Below are 17,324 nucleotides of genomic sequence, written 5' to 3'. Positions count from 1 at the left end.
CCATCACAGGGCCTGAAACGGCTACTACCAGTACTATCATTTACACTTGTGTGTAGACACAGGGTGAGGGAGTTTCACCTGTCTTACAAAAAAAGTCAGGATCTACAGCTGTCTCTGCCATTGTTAATGGTAGAAATTGAACATACAATTGTTAGAGATCCTTGATTTATTGCATAATATTTCTATTGCATATGTAGTGATAATCTGACAAACCTCAGGTGCCTGTTATGAGTTGTCATTCCCAACATTTAAGAGAGATATCTTAGGGAAGGCAAGAATTGCCCTTTGGCAAACTGGACTTAGCCTTGTCAGTGCTTGGATTTCAGCATAAAAGAAACATTTTTTGGTAATAAATTGAAGGTGCATGTACATGGATGAAAAAAAGAGGCATCATAGTAAGTAGATGCGGAGGACTGACAGCAGCTTTCCAAACTGAGAACATTATTCAGTATAATAAAAAAAAATGAGAGGTAAAGTATATAGAGTGCTATGGAAGAGAAGTAGAGAAAGGAGAGAATTCAAGAGAATCTTTCTGTTAAAGTGTAAATGGTATTTTTCCCTCCTTTCTCTTTAAAACAGATGCCTTTGATTCAAAGCACAGACAAGATCATGAAAGCTCAAATTCCCATGAGGTCCACAAGAAGAAATTGAAAGAAAAGGAAGGGAGACTGGCAGTCTGTCAGTGGGCCTTGGATGTACAACCCCTCATTTCATCTTCTAAATGGCTTCAACTTCATGGGCTCAAGAGAAATAAATTGTCCCTCTCCCAGATTTTGTCACAAATTGGATTCCAGCATAAGAAAGGTATAAGACAAGCTAATAACAGAATAATAATAATAAAAAAGAATAGGCTGTAGTGTGGTGCTCATCTTGCATTACAGTCTACACTGAGGAGATTTTCAGATTGGCTGTTATTTTATAATGGTGATAGAAAGCAAGCCATGCTCCCACTTCCTGACATTGCCAGAACTGAGGCACATTGAAAGTACTCAGGAATGCCAATTCTTCTTGATCTGAGAAAGATGCTTTCCTTATTGAACTATACTGTTTCTTCTTTACCTACTCCCRTTCATGTGCTCTACATTTTAGCTACAGCTGGAAAATAACCTGTGGTGCTAGGGCTGTTAATCTTTTGCCTGAGAGTAACACTCCATGAGATGTCTGTCCTTTTTTCAGGAGGCAAATGTGGAGTACAGTATRCTCTAATCTGTGATCTACTGGTTGATTATCTGAGCTAGCCAAAGATCTCCTGAATAGTAATCATTACCAGGCATCCAATTTTTAAGCAAGCAGTTCAATTTGGTTTGAATTCAGGTTGATTTTCTTGCAAAGTCAGGCTGTACAGAAGTGTTCTTTGCAGCTTTCTGGCAGCTGGAGAGGAAGAATTTGCTAATAGTTACTAATCACTTCTATAACAGTGCTTTGCAGATCACGGTAAGATAGCGTCTCCTTTGGGGAGTTTACAGCCTGAGAAGTAAAAGTTGTAATATATTGCAATTATTCCAGCTTGTATTAATGCTGGCTTGTGTCCATGAGGCATTCAAAGACCAGCAATACAGATCCTAAAATCCTGTATGCTGTAGAGGAAGAAGAAGCTGTAAAGCAAGGTTCATGTTGTTACTGTTGCAGTGTATGTTTAAGAACAAAAAGTACCAGCTTGACAGGGCAGCATGCTTTATAGAATAGCTGCCTTGTGACGTTAGATATTCCCACCCCTAATATTTTCCTATCAGTGGAGTTACTGCAGAAGTTTTCTGGCTACCAAAAGAGCAGAGCACAACATTTTCCTTAGTTGCACCCACTTCAGCACCCATTTAGTTGTGTAAGAGAACAGCATTATCTGTTCCAGATCTTGTATTTTGTTTGATGGACAAATATTTGCAAGTCCTGTGGAGAGGTAAATGCATAATATGGAAGTTTAATCACCTGAATCTTTCGTTTATCTTTTTGCWTATAAACAACTAAATGTACTCTTCCCCCCTCTTATGACTAGACTGTCAGGGAGCAGCAAGAACAGGGTGCTGAGCCAGAAGCCCAAGGGGACTACAGCACAGGCACTGCCCACAGTGACCAGTGTGTAGTCCTGCAGCATCTGAGCACAGCAGGCACAGTAGGGAGCTGGTAGCAGGGTCTATTGACAGTCCCAGATGAGGTGAGATGATGAATCAGGTCCAGGGTCCACCCCAGGAGTCCAGTCAGGAGCAGCAGGAGATAGAGCCAGAGACAAGACTGGAAACAAAGCTACAACATAGGTCCAAGAAGTCCATCCAGGAGTCTGAACTGGAGATAGGTCCATCCAGGAGAGAGAGCTAGAGGAAGGACTTCAGGCAGGTATACTTAAAACACAGCTCAAGCAAAGGCTGGGTACTCAGGCCTGCATATCCTATGGGTGGAGGYCCCAGGTGAGGCTGATCAGGGCAGTCAAAGCCTTTTGGTGCCCTGAGTGCCCTGATATAAACAAAACCAGAAAAAAATGTAAAATGAAAATATAATTAAAATTGCTTACAAGCCTCCTAACATCAGGAGTACAGTACAGATACATCTGCCTCACATATGGATAGTATGCATGYCAAGCTGGAAAGTATCTGTTTGAAGGACAGATGTATCTTGCAATGCTCATTACTAAAGAAAAAGCTCCTCCTCATTCAAAGCCCAGTATATCCAAAGAATCCTCATTCCCCTGGAAAGGGTTTATTGCATTTTGGTTTTAGATTTCTGTGAAAAGATATTTCAATTTATCTAAAGCAAGTACATGATAACTAGAAGAGGATTTGTCCCCTTTTATGTTGCATATGTTTTAGAAAAGTCCATTGTGAAAGTAATCCTTATGATTAGCAACTTAATCTTTTGTAACCCTTACTGTAGATTATGTGGCCACCTTGGGGAAACCTGTGGCTTCTCGGTATGCAGATGGTCTATTTCCTCAATACATGAGAGCAAAAGATGGCAGCGTGTATAATGTAAGTGTGGATTGACTTGTGATAATTTTCCCATGCACTTAGTATCACTGTAGTAGAATGATGTGCCTGTAATTTCTCCCCATGACAGGAAATACTTGTATCTTTTGTGTGAGAACTTTATCTTCTGGCATATTTTTCTCTTTTGCCAGACTGTTAATGATAACGATCAGTGGTATATAAGCAAGATATCATCCCCCCCCCCTTTTTTTTTCTGGTGAGGCCTTATACAGTTGCCTTGGTGCAGCATTGCACTAAGGCTTTCCAGAGAAGGCTGCAGTTTCTAAGCAACATTTACCCTTTCTTTGAAGAGGAAACACTTAAAAAGAAGATGCTCAGCTGAGTTAAGAAAATTGTAGTCAATAAAACAAATGGAGATGCTGAAATGAGGAGACATAATGTGCTGTCATTCCCGATGCAAAGCTCCCCATTGCTAAGTGCCAGTGGGTCACAAAAGGCTCAGCATAGTCTACAGAGACAGCTAGTTGGATYTCTGCCCAGACTCATGTTCTAAGGAATGTCTTAGTAACAGCTGCTGGCTGTCCCATTATTAAGAGGATGGATTCTGATTGAAGAGAGATGCATGTGAGCTAGTAGGGGTGAGAGTTAATTCATAAAGGATTTTACAAAAAGACAATAGCTTTTTATTTTTCTTTTAACTAGCATTAGTTCTGAGGCACGAGGTGCAAAAATGGAGAAAGAACCATTTCAGGGAGTCTTATTCCCTCTTTTCTTCCTATTAATTCTATATGAAGTAGCTACATAATGTCTTAGGAAGTGTTGAGGCCAAGGRGAAAAAAAATTTACTGTAGCCATAAAATGCCCACAATGTCTACAAGACTGGTCAGCCCTCTTTTAGAATATTGTGTACAGCCCTGGTTATCATAGGTTAAGAAGAAGCAATTCAGACTGGAGCAGCTACTGGGAAAGGCTAGTAGGGTGAACAACAGTGGAGTGCTGATCTTACCAGAGGGCTCAGTTGACACTGATACATTTAGTTAAGCCCAAAGAAAACTGAAAAGGGATATTATTGCCCTTGAATGCCTACAGAAAGGCAAATTGCAGGGACAGAGAAGAGCTATAGTTTTCTATGCTAAAAAGCATACTAGTCCAAATATAATTGGGTATAAGCTGCCATGAATAAATTTAGCTTGGACAGTTAGAGGTTTTCCAGCCCTTTGAGAAATAGGAATCTGGCTCAGTCTACAAGAAGGAGGGAGGGGCAAGAAAACTGCTTTATTTTAAGATGGAGTTTGATCAGTGTAATGCAGTGAGCTGCTTGTATGAGGCTAGCTGTGATAGGAGCGAACGGGACTTTCTGAGTGCTCCTTCCCAGGCCTCCATTCCTTTGGCAGACAGCCCGATACTGTGCGCTTGGGAGGCACTTTACAAGACCCTAGTTGACGTTAAGGGACGGGGAATAATACATTTGAGAGAAAGAAATTTTCGGACTATCACTCTGGGATAATGCTCAAAATTTCTTCTCACTGAGAAATGTTTTTATTTGAAAACCTTTATACCTCTAAGGTTTTGTACTCACACGTAGGAAACTGGTTGGAGGCAGAAGGTAGCAGGTAAATTAGCTTAAATGGAACAGAGATATCAGGGAAATGTCTTTAGTAGATAAGACATTCACTGCAAGTATATATAGTAGATACAAAGACACTCAGTGAGATCAGTAGGTGAGAACCTACAGTGAATGAGAACCTGCACATTTTGCAAGGTAAATGTGTCTATATTTTCATAGTCTCCTATGTTTTTCGTTTTAGTATGGAGCCTAGATAATACTTAATTTGCTTATATGCATGGGAAGTTTTAGCTGTTGATTGCATTTGTCTAAACTAAATTTGCCAAAGCACCTACTAGAAATGCTCTAATGTTGGGCATCGTTAGTGAAATAAAAACACAAATAGGAAGCATTTTAAATTTCCTTTCAAAAGCTAAAGACAGCCCCCAGAAATGCCCCCAGAACCAAACTGTACACTCTTTTGTGTGGCTGCACACAATTTTAAGAGCCAGTCAAAATTCCAGTCTAAGAAAATACGTTTCTCTGTTCGTCAGTTTGTTCATCCATCTGTTCTGCAGCCCTTTCTCCATCCTAGCCCCTCTTTAGCTCACTCTAATTGTGCCAGTCTTGAGACAGACAAGTAATACAACCCATTGGCACTGTCCCATGCTTGTTTAAAAAGATTATGAAAAGCAATTAGGACAAAATAGTGTCTTTTGTGTTGTAGCTTAGATGCATTTGTCAAGTATTTGCTCTTGAAATAGTGGGTTTAAAATGGGTTGTTTTCACTTCTACCTTGGCTGACATATTTGGCTCTTAAAAGCCAGCTATTGCAGCTGTGCTAAGCTTGGGGCTCCATTTGTGTTATTTGTTTTGATGTTCAATGTCTTTCTCTCCCTTATTTAAATGAAGCTGACAGCCAAAAAAGAACTGATTCTTCATTTGGTGGATTGTCTAATGAGAGCTATTCAGCTATACAAGCAACGAATGGAATGGTTAACCAGTGAAAGCCGACAGATATTTGGAGTGATTCAAGAACAGTGCATTGTCATTGTTTTGGATTTTGGCACTGCATCTCCAACTGAATTTGATCTATGCTGTGATGCACTTTCAATGGTCCTCTTGGAACAGGTGACCCAAATTGCCAAATTTAACCTCATTCGGTAAGCAGGAAGAAATCTATGTCTGCCCATTGTTGGAGAACAAAAAAAAGTCTGGTATCATATCTATATGTGTTTGGATAATATGCTTTCTGTAGCAGAAATTGTTATGATTTGTGTGGTAATACCTATAGATTTTCCGCCAAGTTTCCCCCACAGCAGTGCTGAGCTTAGTACTTCCATTTAACAGAAGACTATTCTTACCATCCTGAGGAACAGATGAACACTAACAGAAAACAAATATTGATGTAAGCCTTTTACAACTGTACTACAGAAAAACAGAAAGATAAGGGAGATGCTGCAAGAGCAGTAATGGATCTAAGTAAGGCATGAAAGCGTTACAGAGTGATCTAGACAGGTTCCATCTGATTACCAAGACATTCTCATGTCTTTAGCTGTTACAAGTTTCTGCCTTAAAGCTAAGTGTACACTCCCCCGAGTAACACAGGCAGAGGCATAGTTGTTCATATTTGTGTGGATATTCATGGTCACACAGAAATCAGTAGCAGAACTAGGAAACAATACTAGATTTTCATAACAAAAGACAAGTACTTGCTCCCTAACATGAATAAATGAATTTGTGTTTAATTACAAATAGAAAAATAGAAGCAGCTATTCAAATATACATATCTGCACAAATTTTCTTTTATGTATAAGTGTTTGAATGCATATGTATGGGTTTGGCCTGTACAATTTCGAAAGTCATCAAAGATGACTTACAGGAATTTAGAATCTTTGTTTAGAACTGAAATTCCTAAGGTCATTTTACCCAAGGTTCATCCTACTAATTTAATTCTGGTGCCCGATCTTAATTCTCTACCTTGTGATAGACTTGATATTCGAAAGGTAGAAGACAGCTTATATAGCTTTTGAGAAGCACATGTAACATTTTCTTTAATGATGGTTTGCAAAGCTAAGTCAAAATTTAGGCACTGTAACCTAGGAAGTATTTGTCAAATTTATCATTGCTGCAGAAGAGAGGTAAGGGACACTGTAGCATACAATATTACCTTACAGAATCTGTGAAGGCATACTGKTTTTTTTTAGGTTTGCAGAAAACACTTCAGAATAATACTTGATGGAATTTCACAGATGTTGGAACTGGTTATTTTTTCATTTGCTTTTTGCTTCATTTGCATGTGCAGGTGTGCATGTTCTTTTTTTCTTTTCTTTTTTTTTTTTTTTTGCACTTCTGTAATGCCATTAAGAAAAAGAGAAAAAGGCTTTTGATCAATTAAAATATCAAAAAGCTTAGCATCAGAAATCTTATTTTCATAGGTTGATAAAGATCAACTCTCTTACAAAAAACACAGATAAGAAAAAAATGATCTGACACAAAGGCCATGCAACAAATTGTGAAGAGAGGCATGTAGAAGCCAGATTTTTTTTTCATACACATATTTTAAAAACATGATTGTGCCTTCTCCCAACCTTTTAAAGGAAAAATTCATGCTGATAAATGTCTGGGCGACAGTGTGGGAGACAGGCTATAGCCTTCTGCTGGAGTATAGCTTGCCCAGTTGTGAGCCTCTATAACCAATTACTGCTGAAAGAGATCTTTTATATTAAGGATAAATATGAAATACGAACTGTTTGTAAAGTACTTCAGCCATCTTGACCCTGCTTTGGAAACAGTGATCTTTAAAAAAAAAGTTGTAAAAATTCCAGATTTTTCTGAAGGTTTTATTTCRCCTCTACTTCTCTTAATGCAGGTCTAGATTTAGTATGTGTGAGTTATTATTTTTGTTATTATTACTTAAAAATTACTTAACAAAATAGTAACAGTAGTAGAGATCTGCTTTTGTGCTTTGCCTGCATTATTCTAACTACTTCTGATTTATAGTTATTGTTATTTTCAGGGCTGCTCAGGATCTCGTGAAGTGGCAACAGAAATCTACTCCTGTGTCTGAACATACTGTAAAGTCTGCTGTTAAGTGGCTTTGGAAGCTGGATCGTATGACAGCTGCCAGCCATACCAGCTCTGCTGAGGCTCTGCTGGAAGCCATGAGTGATGAGACGGTAAGCTCATATGTCTTTGCAGAAGCCTCAAGTAAATCCAAGAGTATTCAATGCCAAACTGGCTACCATGATTTGCCCTGATGAATTTTGAAAAGATAAATATTAATGGGAGGGTTTGAAGATTTTTTTTCCAGTATAGCTGCGCACTATGTTTACTGAGAGCCTGTTTATGTAAATGTGTTGTATTTTGAAAGCAGAAACTTATTTGTTTTCTTTTCCATAGAGTATACAGAATAAATAACATATTCATTCGTTAAGGGAAAGATAAAATATCTTGCCTTCCACTGTCTTTACCATATATGTTTTTCAGGGTCTCAAGCTTATGAAAATACTATTCGTATCAACATTACTGAAGAGAGTGAAACCATTTTTATTTTGTAATATATCTATAATGCTCTTGGAAAATTTTGCTTAAAATCCAAAATAGCATGTACATAATTTTACTTAAGCATTAGGTGATTGTAGGGGCCTGCAAATTCTTTTGCATCATTCAGATCGTAGACAAAGTTTCTTCCAGAACAATAGCACAAAGCATATCCAAGTATTGTTGCAACTAAATTCTGTCTATTTCTAAAAGTCCATATTACATTATTCATTGTAGCAGAGCCACAAGATGTAAAAAATATATGCCATCATTTGAGCTAGTCACTTAAAACTTGTGTCATGAAAGAGACATTGTATGAAATTTGCTTATGATGTAAATTGATTCAGCTCTCTGGCACCTGAATTTAATGGAAAATTGGGCCCATTGTTTGTATATTAGAATCATTAGTTTTTACTACCATTAAGATCCRTCCCTCTGCACGTAGCTTATCCTAACTTCCTTATAAATCTCATTCTGAAACACTGTTTGAAGGAGAGAGTAAACTGGGATTTAGTTTCTTTCTGGTGTCCTGTGTAAGTAAGTGAATTCTCAACTGCATGAACCTTGCTGTTTGAAAATGGATATTGAAAAGGACCCGGCTGAGGAGCAAGTTATGCGAGAGTGACATTTTTTATAACTGCTTTTTTAGATATATCTTTCATAAATTTTATTAACATTTTCAATTTGCAATATATTACTGATTTCTTGGTGGGGGGAAAAAAAGATCATCTTTAGATTTCAATATTGTCTGAGTAAAAAAAAGGCTTGTTGGACTTGGTGAGTCTGAGTATGAATAAATAGAAATTAAAATCCAGCTGACAGTGAAACATCTATTATTTTCTTCTGGTCATCGGTGGGCTAGYGGGTAATCTGAGGAAGTCAGTTTTGGCAGACGATCAGTATAAAGCAGACTTTAATTACGCCCAAGTACCATCATTCTCATTCATGTCTGATAGTTCAGTTTGGGTGCAAGCTTTGCTGTAGTGCAGGCTGGTGGAGTCTCCATTCAGTCCCAGGCAAAAGCTGCATGCTCGCTGAACAGTCATAAATGAGTCACTCCTTGGAGCTAGCTTCGTCAACAGAAATTGTTCCAAAACAATAGCTTCTTTTTCCCTAGACTTGGCTCTCCCTGTCATTCCTTTAGTGGAGCTTTTCTTCCTGTGTATGGCTACTCCCTTGATTTCCTTTCCTCACGGCTCTGTCCCAAGCTAAAGATCACTCTGCTATCACATTGCAGTCCTTCAAGCTGTACCTTCCATAGCTGCATCTGCAGAGTTTAACTTGTGGTTCCATATGGATGTGTCACACCACTCTGGCAAGCTTGGAGTAAGGGGTCACTCATCCAAAATGAACCTCTCCACTAAGATAAAGACCATGAGGAACTGCTTATGCTGGTCTCCTTCCTATTCTTTTCAGCCATTTGCTTGCTAGTTTAGATGCCTGTGTGAATTATCGTTTTCAAAATATGAAGGACTACATACAAAGGTTTGAACCTTTCCCCCACTGATCTGTAAGAACAATTTTCTTCATGGTATATTATTGCTGGGTTTGTAGTTAGGTAAGAGTGCATTGTCTGTGGTTAGCAATTTTGTTTATTTTCCTGTCAGGAGTTGATTCTGTGTGAGCTAAGCCCAAGAATTCAGCATTTTAAAAGTCGCAGGAGCAGGCAATAATTTCTTTGTAAGAAGTGTGAAAATTGATATCCTGATTAAATACCAAGTTTATGAATTATTGGCAGTCTCAGGAAGGAGAAGAACATGTGAATCAGGAGGAACACAGAGGAGTGGTTGTGTAATGCATGTGTGTCCCCCCAGGTCAGACGGCTCTTCAGTAAAAGGAATTTCCAGAAYAAGGGTGTTGTCTCAGGACTGAGTCCCAGCTGGGAGGGCTGTGTACATGCTCTGACAGCTTTTTAGCTGGATGAAACAGAGAGRGAACCTTTTAGAACTGAACTGAGACACAAATAGCTGCAAGCGTTGTTTCCTTTTTGTTTCTGTGCATCCATCTCTGAAGTTAGTATTTTGTTAATCTTACACTTCTGTGAAATACATTGATTTGTCTCTTTAACGTTAGTATTTGTCTAGTGTTAACAATGATGTCAGGGAACCTGGCCAACCACAGGCTTGCTTGCTCCCATGTAAGCGTGGTCGGTAAGTGTGGTAAGCCTGAGACAGCATAGTGCTGCTTCAGCAATTTGCCCAGTGTAGTATGGGACTGGGCTGTCTGTTTGGGAGAGAAGTCTTCCAGTGATGAGCATTAGGCAGAGTGTTTGTGGCAAAAAACAGAGGGGAGAGAACCTGAAATCCAGAAATCTGTGTCGTTTTTTTTGTCAATGTGCTCATGATGTAGAACAATAAAGGGTACTGCAGCCTGGAAGCACAAACTGGATAAAAGATGTCCATGTGCTAATCTGTTGGTTTAGGGACCTGAAATACAGATTAGTGCCAAAGACAGTAATGGAAATGCTTGAACACGCTTTTAGATGATACTGAATTTGCTTTACTGTTGCATGAAATGGTATGAGTGCAGAAAAAYTTCCTCAGTGCCTTCCCAGACTCAGTTTTGTCTCCCTTTCTCTTTTTGGTGCATGTCCAGGGTTCCCTGCCATACCTGTCTGAAGTTTTTTCAGTTAAACAGCTGATATTTATTAATTGATATGTACCATGCCTTAGGACCTAATGTGCTTTGCTTATTGTCCTGAACATCATGAGGAGATAGCTGTTGCTGCATTTGCTTTTAATGAAAGTCTAAATCCAAGAAGCATACTTGCCAAGAGGCTTGTTAACATGGATATGTGCAGGCAACATCACGTCTATTACAATGTAATACACAGGCAGTAACTAGGAGACATTTCTTCAGTTTCTCACTCTTGCAATAACATTTTCATAGATACGTGTATGTGGTCATAACAAACCTGCCTTGGGAAGAATAAAGAATATGAAGTATCTGTAAATACCTGCAATAGAATTCAAAGAATGATACATCTTTCCTACCCCTCAAAATATGTGCTGCCWACAAATCTAGTTTTGGAACAAAATTTCTTACTGATTTTTAGTCTTGGCAAGGCACCAACTCTCTCTTCTTGATCATCTTTCTTCTTAAAAGCAGAATGCAGCAGAATGCCTGATCCTGACTAATAATAAAGGTGTCATCTCTTACACTTGTCTTGATTTTTCTGTTAACTTCTTCTATGGTAAGAAGAAGAAGTAYGGTATTCTTATGTTGGGCAGAATCAGGCCCAGGGATTGTGAGCCAGGTTCAGTTCTTCAGGAAGTGTTAACATGTTATACTTCATTTGAGTAACTAGGTTAAATGAGAGGGAGAACCAATAATGTGTAAGTCTTATAGCCCAAGTAATGTTCAACCAAATTTTCATCCCAGTACTCAGCACAGGACAGAGTTTGAATAAGTACCAGATATCTCTGCAAAACAGTCGATCTTCCTTCTTCTTCTTCTTTTCTTTCTTTTCTTTTTTCTTTCTTTCTTTTTTTTTTTTTAATGTTTAATGGCAGGTTGAAGCTGTTTATTTCTTTGCTGTGGGTGATGTTCCTGGAGACACAAAGCAGCTACTTCTCCAGAAGATTTGTGATGGCCCCTGCCCAGTCAACACTGTATCTTTCAATGCCAGGGAAGATGGAACTGTTACTTTCCTTAAGGAGCTTAGCCACTTGGCCTCTGGCAGGTATGACAAAAGAAGCACAATAATGATTTCAGTATTTGTAAAGTGCTTTTCTGGTAGGAACAGTATCTGAAGATAGCTGAATTATCCCAATTTTACTCATGGAGAAAATGAGACAAAGCTGTTCAGTAAGCAGTCCAGGGAAAYAGAGGAAATCAATTAAAGACCTACGAATAAAACACAGGCCCTACTTGAGCAGACCAAGCTTCTCTTCAGATGGATGCTCCCAGACTTGCAGAAAGGCCATCCTTATTTATATCCTAAATTGTCTCTCTTCTGCTCCTCTTCTGAATACTGAAAAATTGTTCAAGGGAAAGAGTCACAACAAGAACTGAAACAACTTTTTATTATTTTGCTTTGTATTTTGGTAATATCCACAGGCCCTAGCAAAGGATTATGGTTTTGTTGGATCAAGTGATATATAGACATGTATTGAAAAGGTAACGCCTGTCCTAAATAAGCATTCCCAGGAATAACAAAATATTGAGGWAATGTTATTCATTATACCCAGTGATTTGAAGCTGCAGTTCTGTACCACGCTCTCCAGGGTCTTTGATGTGGTTGGTGGAAATTGAAATATTTCACACGGCTTGTTGGCTGCCTTAGCCTGGGAAGCAGCCCTGTGGATCTAGAATCAATCTTCAGTGGACAGGGATAATACAACTTTAATCTTGATGCTGATAGAGAACAGTATGGAAAAAAATAACTGCAATACTAAGCTCATGTTGAACTGCAGGAGGGCAGTAGAAGTCCATAGGTGTTTGTCTCCTTAGCAGAAGTCACTATAAATCATAGAACTGTTAAGTGACTGTTWGTTCTTTGTGTTTTGCTGTTAGTTATGCAGCAATGGGAAGACCTCCAACAGCAGAAGTCTCCCAAATGGCAGCAGAGCAGTTAGTAAGATGGCAGCTGCTTAGCTCTTTTATAACCATCTGTGTTTAGAAGTAGCTTTTAAGAGATGGACTTCCTGCCAAAAGCAATGCTGTGGGAAAGTTATATTTGCTGTGGTCTAATGTGTGTCTAAATGACTGTTGTCATTTAGAACTGTGGTATCTCTGTGATAACAGGTGCACTGCCAGATGCCATTCTTCATTTTCCCTTTTTGGCCGAGTTTTTTCCTCTTTTATAAAGAAAGGTGAATGTATCTTGTACAGTAGATAAAGAGGCAAAAGGGTAGGAAGCTGAGAAGAACCATTTCATCGGATATGATTCCCATTGAGTCTTCAATAATTTTGCATGAGTCTAGCTTAGRTGCAGAGACTTAGTAAGCTAACATATCTTGCTGATGAGTATTTTCCCAATAACTGTACATAAGTTTAAGCCAAATTCCTCATAGGAATGGCCTAAGTTCATGGACAGCTCATGGTTTGAGTCTGATTCTTGTGTAGTTCATTCTTTTTTAGAAATATATCTTTTTTCTCTCTGAAATCTTTTCTTTTTTTAACAATGAGGGTAAATATAGTCTGCTTAAATTCCTGATTTGCATGTCAATAGTAAAATAAATGTTCCTGTTGGGCTTTGAACTGGAAGGATGAGCTGATTCAAAGGCATTAGTGAAATAACGTGCTTGCTCARTAAGCTAAAAGTATTAATTAAAGCAGATTTCCAAAAGATTGAAAAGGAAGATGCCTCAGAGTAAACAGTACCAAAATGAAAGGGTGTTCTTCATAAAAAAGACTTCAGAATATATATAAATGTACATAAAAGTTTCATAATATTCATAATGTTGTTGGAGTTGAAGGCTTGGATATCTTGAATAGGTAAGGATGTAATTCCAAAGCTGTACACCACAATAAACTTGCATGTGTGCCACATATCTAGTAAAAATTAGGAATGCATTTACGTAGTTTACATACTGGTGAAACGCTATCTTGTATTACAGATTCCATGCTTTTGTTGAGAGAATTGACTATATGGATGTTACTGGACCTGCACTAAAATGTGAAGAGGATGGAAACAGTCTAATTGYCCAGCATTCCAGAAAAGTGAAAGGGCGGATGCCACTAGGTAGACAATACAAAACCCCCTGAATTATACTGATTTTCTCAATAAGATTTCAAAATAGCAATGTTGTATAGGAACTTGCTAAATGTAAGCTCAAAAGAAGCCTTCTGTCAGCTTGGATGTAGTGGGGACAGGGCTGGTCAAATGGAAATTCTGTGGGTGAGAAGGAGAGGGAAAGGAAAAGAGAGAAGTGAAGAGAGTAGGGGATGTGCTTGTGAAAAAGAATGGAAGAGAARTGAAAAAAGGAGAAGAAGCAAGAACATTTATTTCATAGGATATGGAATAGTACTGGTGTGCTCTTGGCAGTGACCTTATGGGAATGTAAAGAGAAATGGCAGAGATGAAGAGGAAAGAAAAATAGAAAGGGTATGGTAAATCAGCTGATACAACAGCCACATTGATACAGGCCAAGTTCATACTTAATATAAGGGSATTAAAACCACATGAAGTTGATTGCTTCTTTCAAGATTTGAATTTATAATAAATACAGGCCAACGGATTTTAAAAGCACAGTAAAAAGATCCAGAAAAGAGGGAGCAAAGAGGTTAAAAAAGTGAAAAAATATAAGAGAAAACAAGTAGCAGAGAGAAGCAGAATCCCTTTCTTAATGGGGAGATGGGCCAAAAGCTCTCAATGTGATTCTTATTAGTCATAGTGCTACTTTTTCTGTGCTAAATCAGTCTTAGTGGATCGAGGTTTCAATCAGCCTGTGAGTACACCAGTTTGTGCTGTGAAGTGAGGCTGCATGTGTCTGAAATCTTTATAAGCAAAACATTCAATAAAAAAATGGTATATTTTGAACATCAGAAGGCATGAGACCTCTTTACTGTTATGGTTCATATTTCAATTATGCAGGAGTACTTCACATGAGTGTTGCCCCAAAGGTAGAGCTGTATTATCCTTTTCTTACTGCTAGGGATCCTGTGGCATAAGGGGACTTTGTGATTCGCCTAAATTCACATGGCAATCTGTGACTAACTAGCCTATATTTCCCAGGTCGTAGACTAGTTTCTTATGTACTAAGCTATCCTTCACTGTACGCTAAGACTGTGATTATAACAGTACAAGAGAACCATAGTGGGGGCCAGAAATAAGAGGGCAAAGTGTCACCTGTTTGCTTCATGGAAGGACACTCAAGCCTGTCCTGCACAGAGTTTAAAAACTAACAGCAGAGTATGCTTCAAAACTGTGTCTCATTTCATACTAATTCCGAGCTCTATAATTATCGCCTTCAGCCTACTTCAAGTGCTTCCTTGCTGGACCTCATTTTGGGGGGAGGGACTTTCCTCTTCCCCCCCCCCCCCCCCCGGCAGCCAGCCTGTTTCAACAGACAGGCCTAGAGCTCCTGTATGACTGAAATTACTTCCTCACCACTGTTTCTAAAGCTGAATACTGAGTAGCTTTAATCACTCAAAAGGGCAGTAATCTCCTTGAAATGCATTGTCTGCTGTGTCTTACTGCTATTATGGAGTAGAATTTACACATTAAAAAGGAACACAATTAGCTTTCTGCACTTACTGGGTATTATAACCAGGGTTGTGACATCACTGACAGCCAATGAGAGCGTTCCAGTCGTACGCAGAATCTAAAATCCTTTCAGAAAAGAAAATACATTGGAGACATTATTCTGATCTGTGTCTGATGCCTCTTGTTTCCGAGTCTCCTTGAAGGATGTAGAAGGCAATAATAATAAAAATGTTGATTACCTGCTAATGTGTTCTGAAACTGGTTCTTGGATGCATGGCATAAACCGTAGAAGGAAACAAATAGAAAATGAACCAGATATTTAATCTTCCAAATGTGGTGTTTCTTGGAAAATAAGGGGAGGCACAGGAACATTTTGATTCTGTTTCTTTTTGCACCACAAATGCAACAGCTGGAAATTCAGACTCATCATTATATTTTATGGACTGAAGAAACCATTTTAAGACCACTTGATAGTCTTCTGGGTATCCACTGAATAACATAATTTTGCAAATACAGGGTATCTTCATGTTCACTTTTCTTCATATATTTAACCAAAATAGGTCAGAAGTAAGATATTTAAAACTTCAAAGAAGAGCTTAATTCTCCCCTGTATTGCATCTTGAGCAGTCATTTAGAAAGTAAGCGTGAGAAACTGCCAAATTTGAATTTGTTTTAACACTCAGTTTGAATGCATGCTCAAGATCAAAACAGGTGTAAGCCACTAAACAATTAGGGTCCTTATGTAGGCAGACTCAGATCTGCTTAAGGCAGAAGAAAAGCCTTATATATAGCCTAATTATTTAAAGCCTAATTTGGACAGATGTGGTAGTATCTCCTTACCTTCCAGCACTGATTTCCCTATTATCACTTCTGCCTACATCCTTTGCGTAGTTTCTCCGTCTGCAAGAAGGCGCAAATTAAGCAATTCTGTTACATAGTTAAAAATTTTAATAGAAGAGGAAAGGGGCATGAAATTTAAGGGAAGGAAGATGAAATTTAGGTTGCAACTTGAAGACATAGGGGGTGAGAGATGGTGGAAGCTGCCAAGGAGGTCCTTCCAGGAAGTGCATAGTTGTGTTATCTGCTTGGAGCAACAGTGAGATAAGTGCTGAACAGGGTTTGAAGAGCAGTGGCATTTTGAGCTAGRTCCTGTAATGAATAGTAGCTCCTTGTTGGTTAAAATAGAAACAAGAGTTAATTTCTGGGCAGTGTTTTTTTTTTGTTTTTTTTTTTTTGCTGTGTGATGGAATAGATGAGTTGGCACGTGTAAAGAAAACGTCAGTGGACTGAAATCAGGAATTGCCTGATGTGAGAGCATGGACAGTCCTCTGGAATAACAAAGTATTACAGGCTGCATAGGCTTATTTGTCTGACTGGCTTATGAACAGCATCGGCTGTACACTTCACTCGGTCTGATTGTCCACAGTTACCTGATGGTTACAGGGAGAATTTAGGTTGTTATATGTAGATGTATATGCTACATGTTRTATGTATACATATTTATACATGTTATATGTACACATACAAATGCTACCCTCATGTATTATATTGAAGTAAATAACCTTTGCACAGGCACGGGCGAGAGAGATCKCTCTCCAGAGAACCAGGATAATACCTTCAGAGTGGCTCCTTTGCTTACAAACTATAATAAAGATCAGTGTTTCTGCTTTTTCCTTACATATGCTTTGTCTAGTCTTAGCAGCCTAACCTTGGCCTGGTAAATCTCTTTGCTAATGTGTAGAGAGTGATGCAGATAGCTGCTGTGCAGTACCACATGGGGTACAAAGTTCATTTACTTTGTCCATTTGCGCACTGGAAAAGGGGCAGGGTCTGGCTGGAATGAATTTCTCTGCTGCTTGACCTAGTAGGTACAGGGAGCAGCTGACCCTCTTATGGTCCTTTGTACCTCTGATTCCTCCCCTTCTAAGTGTGGATTTTAAAAAAATCAGCACTTCTGGGAATACTGCTATGTTCTGCTGCCCCACAGAGGCTGAGGAAGGGACTAGCAGTGAAAAAACTAAATGCTTTTAACTTGCAAGCAAATCAAGTTTAAAATAAATCTTCCATTGCATTTGGGTTCACTTCCATGGTCCAGGTCAGATAGTTAGAGAAGGAAGAAATACTTCTGTTTTGCATGTTTTACATTTGTGTTGGTATTTGCTTGATT

At 38.7% G+C, this 17,324-nt stretch overlaps 1 protein-coding gene across 1 annotated transcript in view; it reads left to right on the top strand.

Moving 5' to 3' along the window:
• Positions 1-17,324, top strand: part of VWA3B (von Willebrand factor A domain containing 3B) — a 68,942-nt gene that overhangs the window by 1,096 nt on the left and 50,522 nt on the right. Inside the window, 6 exon segments of the mRNA XM_085321440.1 lie at positions 580-804; positions 2,866-2,960; positions 5,377-5,627; positions 7,484-7,643; positions 11,520-11,689; positions 13,569-13,693. Coding sequence (XP_085177566.1) covers positions 580-804; positions 2,866-2,960; positions 5,377-5,627; positions 7,484-7,643; positions 11,520-11,689; positions 13,569-13,693 — 1,026 coding nt within the window.

This window comes from Rhea americana, unplaced genomic scaffold (assembly GCF_003343005.1).
Source record: "Rhea americana isolate MKP2758 unplaced genomic scaffold, rheAme1 scaffold_7, whole genome shotgun sequence".
Taxonomy (NCBI): domain Eukaryota; kingdom Metazoa; phylum Chordata; class Aves; order Rheiformes; family Rheidae; genus Rhea; species Rhea americana.
This window is presented reverse-complemented; position numbering and strand designations above follow the sequence as displayed.